This window comes from Physeter macrocephalus, chromosome 4 (genome assembly GCF_002837175.3).
Source record: "Physeter macrocephalus isolate SW-GA chromosome 4, ASM283717v5, whole genome shotgun sequence".
Classification (NCBI taxonomy): domain Eukaryota; kingdom Metazoa; phylum Chordata; class Mammalia; order Artiodactyla; family Physeteridae; genus Physeter; species Physeter macrocephalus.
Window position 1 is genome coordinate 73,407,883 of NC_041217.1, and position 8,418 is coordinate 73,416,300.

Below are 8,418 nucleotides of genomic sequence, written 5' to 3' on the forward strand. Positions count from 1 at the left end.
CATCCAGAGAGATTCACAGAAAAACTCCTGGGGAGAATGTCTTTGTAGGTAACTGAGAACAGACCCAAGTCTAGGATTTCCAGAGCCGTCTCTACCCCCTGCCGCCCTTAGTTCTGCTGACTCCTTGGTTTGTGGCATCCCCTGGCTTTTTGGGCTCGGGTCTCTTCAAGGTGCTCAGGGAGGCAGCAGGGGTACTCACAGCCCATGGCTGCATGTTTGTAATATCCCCCTTCTTCCATTCCGGGGACCCATATTCACCATTATTCTGGCCTCAGCCTGTTGAGATCTGGGAAAAGGATGGTCCCGCCCACAAGTTCTGAGAGCAAATGCCCCATTACCCTCTGGGCTGCACTTGCATCCCATGACCTTGGTTACAACCAACCTCAACTCCAGCAGGGCTCTGGGGGGCTCCTCTGGTTGGGCCATAGAACGCATCCAGAATAAGGGGGGGGGGTCCTAGGACTGGAGGCAAGGAAATATTATAAACATGCAGGATTGACTGAGCTCTTCAGCGCCTTCCTGGGAGTACCTCAAGCAGACCTAAGCCCAGAGATCTGGGAGATCCAGGGAATAAGGTCGGTGAAGTCTTTTTGCTTTAGGAGGTGATTGTTGGTTTGTGGCAGCTCCACACTGACGGGGCAGAACTTGGATTCCTTAATACTATATTTGAGAACACGGAGCTCTGGGAAATGAGGGGGTTTTCATGCATTTCTCCTTGGCAATGTTTTGACAGGGAATCTCGTCCCTGATTTCAGGGCTGACAGATCTAAAGGCTGACTCTCATCTTTCCCAGAATCTAGAATCCAGGGTCTATCAGACTCTACCGCTTCATACTTCTACTCTTCACAGCCCACTTCCTCTACCCTCTGCCCACACGTCCTATCCTAGGCCTCACAATCCTCAGAACTTTCCCAACCCTCTCCTCAAACCTTTATTCCCTCCTTGGAACTTCACCTGGCAAAGAAATACCCAATTCATCCTGCTCCATCTAAGCCCTTCTCTCTCACTCTGTCCATGGCCCCTGTCCCTCCACTATTCCCAGCCTAGCCCATTCCCGCATCCCCATTCCGCATAGTCTCACACATTGGAAGGCAAAGCCAGGTGACTTTCCTTCCTGCAGCTTATTGGAAAACAAAGATGAGTAACGGTGAAGCTGTTGGGCTCGCTCAACCTGTACCACAAATACACCAGAGATTCAGAGGCCACAGACAAATCTGGCTTGGAGAAGAAGATGAAAAAGAATTTCTCCACCTTCCTGCTGGCATGTGTGAGCAGGGACCTAATGGGGTCCTAGTGGGGAGTGGAGCAGGGGCGGGTGGGACCCACGGTCCTGTTTGCCTGAGGATTCCAGATCACTGGGAGGCTCCCATATGGTTGGGGGAGGGGCAAGCATCTCTCACTTCTCCCCAGCCTTCTGTAGGGCCCACTCCTTGCCTCCAAGGGGTACACAGCATCAGGATGGGGGTTAGATGACCCAGGTTCCTGCACAGCCATGACATTTACTTATTTTTTTTTTTCAGCTACATATGTAAATTTTATTGCTGGATCAGAAAAATGGATTGTCATTTTAGTCTATTTTTTTACTTTGTTTTTTTAAAATTTATTTTTTATTGGAGTAGAGTTGATTTACAATGACTTTTACTTTTACTTATAATGGTGTTACAAATATGCTAAATCACCTACTCACTGAGCCTTAGTTACCTTAGGTGTAAAATGGGGACAATAGCACCTATGTCCCAGGGTCATCATGAACATTTAAATGGGGTGATGTATGTGAAAATGCTTTGTAAAATGCAAAGAGGGATAGAGATGCTAATTATTGTTATTAGATAATCAACAATCCATGGTGATTTGTGGCTCAGGGAATGGTCTCTTGGCCTAAAATGTCTCTTCTGTCTGCAACAAAAATGTTCTGTTTTAGACTGATGTCTTTAGGGTCAGCTGCTGCTTCTGGTAGCTTCCCTTCATATACCCCTAGGAGTAGAAGTCACACAATAGAAATCATAATGTCAAGTGAAGCATGGCAGCCCTAAAACTCTAGAAGTTTTTGATTCTCACTCACTCTATTATCTAACTTCACCATTAAACCATTAACACACACTGAACTCACTAGCACAAATAATTCAATAAATTAAGTCACTGAGAGTGGGATTCAAAGAGCAGGGGATTCGGAATTAATGCATTTTTATGGGAATAATGATGAGTGTGGGTAGTTTTGAGACTGTGGTCAAAAGGATGTCAGACTAAGGAGAATGAATATTGAGCATCCAAGGGGCAGAGGCAGGCTCTACCTCAGAACTTCCTGGTGTCCAGTGTATGCTCTCATTACAGCTAAAGAGCCATCAGCTGGAAAGCCCAGGACCAGGGCTCCTGCCCCGTCCATTATGGTCGCCCATGCCCACCCTCCTGCAGCCCCACACTCACCCATGCTTATTTTCCCTTAGTCTCTGCCATCCTCTCTTGTCCCTCCTAGTCCAGGCCAGGGTTGTAATCTAGCTCTCCTTTGTTTGATATCTTCTCCCCACAGAAAAGAAAGAGCCACATTTCTTAGAAGAGTTCTTTAAGAAGGAAGACATGAATCGGGATGAGAAGATCAGTTTTCCTGAGTTTCTCTCCAGTGTGGCTGCAGTTGCCATAGCTTTGCACACTCAGTCCCATGGCCAGAAGCCCTGTTCTGAGGGTCAGAGATTAGCCAGGCCCAGCCCAGCCCAGAGGTCTCCACGGAGACCTCCTGGGAGTCAATAAACTGTCGCCTCCTTTGCTCTGGTTATTGGTGTTATTTTTCTTCTTTCTCATTGATCATGATTGTTGGCAAAATAGTCTGGAAAGGATGCTCCTGAAGTGGACAGGAGATGATGGTCTAGGAATGGAGGTGCCCAAGGAAAGGTGTAGTAGGGAGCAGAGCAGTCACCCACATGGACAAATAACTCACCCTACATATCACCTGCTAGAGGGATAGAAGGAGAATGTGGAGACAGTTGCCTGATTCATCCAAGAAGAATGTTTGCCTGATTAAGAGGTTACTGGGAGGCTGTGAGTAGGAAGGTAGGGAGTGATAGGACCAGAGGAGGTGACCTCAAGGAGAGAGTGCTGGCTGAATCTGCAGGGGACACGGTCTAGAAGTGGCACTGGGGAGGGAGGTGAGGGCTGACCCTGCCTCATGGTCCCCTGGAAACACCTGCATCTCTGGGGAGTGCTTCTTTCTTTCTTTCTTTCTTTTTTTTTTTTTTTTTTAACATCTTTATTGGAGTGTAACTGTTTTACAATGGTGTGTTAGTTTCTGCTTTACAACAAAGTGAATCAGTTATACATATACATATGTTCCCATATCTCTTCCCTCTTGGGTCTCCCTCCCTCCCACCCTCCCTATCCCACCCCTCTAGGTGGTCACAAAGCACCGAGCTGATCTCCCTGTGCCATGCGGCTGCTTCCCACTAGCTATCTATTTTACGTTTGGTAGTGTATATATGTCCATGCCACTCTCTCACTTCGTCACAGCTTACCCTTCCCCCTCCCCATATCCTCAAGTCCATGCTCTAGTAGGTCTGTGTCTTATGGGAGTGCTTCTTTCTAAATCCTCAGTCCCTAGCCCCTTGCCTGGCCTTGAAGGGCCAATGGGTAACGACATGCTCCTGCCCGTGGCAGATAAAAGGGGTGGTGACGTACACATTCGGCACGAGCACTCCTTCTCATCCCTGAGCGGACTCTCCACTGTGTTCCCTCTGCAGTCCTGTCTCCTCACTTGGCTCCTGTAGATTGCCTGGACCCCTGGACTAGCTTGAGCTTCTCATACCTGGAGCATCCATCACCACGTAGTTTCCCTAGATGCCCAGCTCCCGGCATGTATCAAACCATTATTGAGCATCAGCTCAGCAGACAGGGTGACTCTCTCTCATTTCCACAGGGACAATCACACAGTGCACAGGGACAAGGACACAGCCCAGGGAGCCCAGGTCAGAGGACAAGAGATCCAACCCTCTGGGTACTGCTGCTGAGCCTCCTGTTCACAGCGACATATGGCCCTGTGTCCCCAGTACCTCCCAAGGAAGCCATTTTTAAGTGTTGCCAGTCTCCCCTGTGCCCTCAGGGAAGTGCTGGGGCATGAGGCACAGTGTGGAGACACTGGCTCCTGCCCACTGTAGTTTCTGGATCACCAGATGCTGGTCCATGCCATCAGAAGGAAAAGCATGGCTGGGGCCTGGTGGAATGCTTTGTCCTGGCCTCCACCTCTGGGACCCCAAATATTGGCTGCATTTAGGGAGCAGGGACAGAGGTGGACACAAGGCCCTGCTGAGAGAAACGGTCATTTATACTGGAGGCCACTGGAGGGCACACTGCCCACACATTCTCGATCCATCCACCAGGAGGAGATTCCACATAATGTTCACCAAAGAATGGTAGTTTTGACAGAGTAGGCAGCCAAAACAAAAACAAAAACAAAAACAAGGAAATAGGCCAGAATCTGGGGGGAATGACACTTTATTGTTTCTTGGGTTGTCCGGAGGCCGCTGGGCTCACTAATTTCCCCCGGAACAGAGTGGCGCTCTGTGGCCATGATTGTGGTAGTCTGTGGCTATATCCCCCAGCAAGGAGAGGAGCTCGGAAGAGTCAACCTTCTTGTCCTTATTCTTTGAACTTATTATGATTTTAGGCAGCCTCTCTGCTAATGGGTGGGGTTGTGCTAATGGGTGGGGTTGTGTTCCTGTCTTGCTAGTTATTTGGCATGGGGTGTCCAGCACTGGACCTTGCTGGTCGTTGGGTGGAGCTGGGTCTTAGTGTTGAGAAGGAGATCTCTGGGAGAGCTCTCGCCGATTGATACTGCATGGGGCTGGAAGGTCTCTGGTGGTCCAATGTCCTGAACTCGGCTCTCCCGCCTCAGAGGCTCAGGCCTGACACCTGGCCAGAGCACCAAGACCCTGTCAGTCACACGGCTTTGGCTTTCTTCCTTTTTTATCCTCTCCCTTTAAAAAGAAAACCGAAAGGAAACTTCCAGTAATCTCAGCTGGAAAATTAACATTTCAGATTGCTCTCCTTCCCGAGGATGATGATAATCTGATTTACTGCCTCCTTGCTAGAGGAGAGAGGCTGTAGTTACCATCACCGACAATGAGTAGTTAGGATTATATGTGAATTTCAATTATCCATGTTAAACTTACCTTTCTCTAGCCTGACGGCTGTCAAGTCCCCCCAAAAATATAACCTGCTTTCTTCAGAGTCATGATCTCTTGTCCTTATTCTTGTCCTTTTTCTCAAAGACAGTGGACAAGTAATCTGTACCCATTTTGTTCTGTGGGAAAAGACACAAAACAAGGCAAATTCAGTCTCACAAGAGCTGGGAGAAGAGGGAGAGGCAGAGACAGAGAAACGAGACCCAGAGAACACAGATGTGGCTGGTGTGGCATTGACTGAGAGGAAGTGTGGGATGGGGTGGGGACATTGCCATTGCCCTGCAGTTCATTGAGGGAGAGTCCTTGCCCCAAATGTGAACTTGGACAAGAGACCTCACATGGTGAGCAGGCTCTTCCCAGAGCTGCACTGCCCAGTGTGCTGGTGGTGGTCTCCAGCCCCAGCCCCACTCCCCCAACACCCTTCAAGGCTACCTCCTACCTAAGTTCTCCTCAGGGGCTCACAATCAGTCCTATTCATATACACATGACTAAATCACTTTGCTGTACACCTAAATCTAAGACAATATTATAAATCAACTATACTTCAAGTAAATCAGTAAGTAAGTAAATAACTAAGTAAAGAAATAAGCCCTATCCTTGTCCTCTCCAACCCAACCCTCCTCTCCTGTTTTCTCTTTGGCCTCCAGGATCTTACCTGCTCTTCTTGCTTACCCAATCTCCTTGTTACCTGGTAACCCCTTCTTTTTGTAATCAGTTCAGAACATTCTAACTGTCAGGTTAAATCAGGTCTGCAAATGAGTTCTTCATTGTACTAAGGGGTGTTAAATTCTGACAGGAATGCATATATACAGAGAACAACTGAGTGGTTACCAGAGGTGGGGAGGGGCAAGAGAGGGGAAGGGGATTAAGAGGTACACACTACTAGGTATAAAATAAATAAGATACAAGGATGTAATGTACAGCACAGGAAACATGACAAATATTTTATAATAACTTTGATGGGGTATAATCTATAGAAATATCAAACCACTAGGTTATACACTTGGAACTAATATAACATTGTAGATCAACTATACTTCAAAATAAATAAATTAAAATTTTGTTCCTATTCTAAAAGGCAATTCTGTCAGTGATGGAATTTCTATCACCCTCCCTCTGATCTCAAGGACCCTGTGGGAGCCTCTCGAGCCTCTCAGCGCCTGAGCAGAAGACCCTGAGTCTCATGGAGGGGGTGTGACAGAGGCGAGGGCACACATTCACTGCCCTCCAGTTGTAGCCCTTTTTGACAACCTAATATCAACCATTTATATCCACATGTTTTCCTACTTTGCCACATACATCACCTCTTTTTACCCTGTTAATAAGCCAGGATAGGAAGTCCTACTATGTCATTTTGCAGTTGAGAAAGTTGAGGATCAGAGAAAGAGAATGACTTGTCCAAGGTCCCAGAGCAAAGCGTCTTCAGCCGTGCCAGGGCCCGAGCACCATTGGGAACCCAGATCCCGACTCACACAGGCACTGAGGAAGTTGGGGAAATTCTCCTTCAACAGCTTCAGCGGGTCCCCCTTCTCGATGGTGTCATCGGGTCCCGAGTATTTGTGAAACAGGTCACTCATGCCTATCATGGTCTTCTCAGCCTCAGTGCTGTTCATCTTGACTTTGAACACAGCTGCCAGAAAGAGAGACAATGAGCTTTTGTATCCTTCCCCCAGGGGAGGGTCTCCAAGTTAGGATAACGGGATGGGGACTGAGCAGCCAGTGAAGGGAGGCTCAGGTGGAACAGAAGCAAGTGTGCTTCTCTATGTGGTGGGAGGAGTTGCAGAAAAGGAGGAGGGTGGGACCAGGCATGGGCCCTGGGTCCCCACAGGGCAGGGTCTAAGAAGATGAAGGAGGTCAGCAGACGTCCACTGTGGGTAGAGTCACAGAATGTGGAGGCAGAGATGTAGGGGTCAGCCGCAGTGAGAAGGACTGGGCCTGAGACGGGACCCGGCAACCAGAGCATTTGAATGACCCCACACTTCAAACAGCAGCAGATCCATCTCCTCCCGGTTCAACTTCAACATCAGGCTTAGAGTCACGGGGGCAGAACAGGGTCATCTCTGATCTGCTCTGACCCTCCTGGGCTGCTTCTGGAAGACCCCCTGGAGGCCCAGCATGACCATGAGGCAAGCTCTGCATGAAATGGACTGCGGAGGGTCCCGGGCATGAGTGTGAGCTAGAAACGCAGCCCTGTCCTGAGCCCTGGTGGGCTTCCTCCTGGACCATGCCTGAGGGTGAGAAGGAGGGCCTGGGGACCAGAGTCAGCCTGGGATGGCAGTGATGGCAGTGAACAGAAACACCTGCCCCAGTTCTAGGCTATTGGGTGGAATGTGGGAGATGGGGTCATTAGAATTGCTGACTATTGGGCCGCATCAGCCCTTTGTGCTTCTCTGCTCTCTGCATCTCCAAGGCTTGACCTCATTTAAATATAGAGAAGGTCTGACTTCCCTAAGCAGGTCTTCCCCCAAAGGTCAGAGGTCTGAGCTGCCCTGGACCCCAACCAGAGAAATCGGACAGAGCAGCCCTCGCTTCCCAGACTTTCCCAAGCACCCAGGAAATGACCCCGTTTCACACGTGTGGGCATCTCAGATAAACCCCACGGTCTTCTGATGTAGGAGAAAGATCCCCGCTGTTTTGTCAGTAAGAGGAGCCACACAAGGCCGTCTGTCACTTGGCCAAGACCAGAGCTGAGCCCTGTGTCCAGACGGTCCCTGAGCATTTCCCTGCTGGGGAGCTTTGGTTGATCAGTCTCTTACCTGGGTGGGGGCAGGATGTCTCACCGGACTAATGGTGAGTGGGGGTCCCAGGCCTGGGCTTAGGGAGCCATCAGGGCTTTTGCAGGAGCAACCACTCTCTGCTAGGGTGGGGTGGGGTGGGTTTCACCAGCCTGGGGCAGGTGGATCCAGAGAAGCAAGAAGACAAGGAGGTTGAGGATGGTCCTCAGGCCCCAGTGGGGCGGTTTCAACAAGAGCTGTCACAGAGGAGCCCACGGTAGGAACAGGGAGTATCTGGTCAGTCATCTTGCTGCACAAATGGGGCCCGCAGCAGGGGTGAAAGCACACAGCCTTGTTGGTGGCAGAGCTGGGACTGGACCGCAGGCTCCTGCATCCCCTCCCAGAGCTGCTTCTCCCCTCCTCCACGCTGGGCCCTGTGCACTCCTCCTCGAAAGAGCAGAGAGGCACGTGCAGACTCACCTGAGCTGAGGAGACGTCACCGAGGAGAAGGATGAGTGAGATGTGCACCTGGTCAG

The 8,418-nt window shown here is 49.7% G+C and overlaps 1 protein-coding gene across 1 annotated transcript; it reads right to left on the reverse strand.

The window, feature by feature from the left end:
* Window positions 1–5,203: 5,203 nt before the first annotated feature.
* On the reverse strand, window positions 5,204–6,781 carry LOC102974665 (protein S100-A7-like). The gene is made up of 2 exons (XM_028488096.1): window positions 6,641–6,781; window positions 5,204–5,287 (listed from the first exon to the last, which is right to left on the reverse strand). Exons 1-2 carry the CDS (start codon window positions 6,779–6,781, stop codon window positions 5,216–5,218), a joined length of 213 nt encoding a protein of 70 aa, XP_028343897.1. The 3' UTR covers window positions 5,204–5,215.
* Between the last annotated feature and the right edge of the window lie 1,637 nt (window positions 6,782–8,418).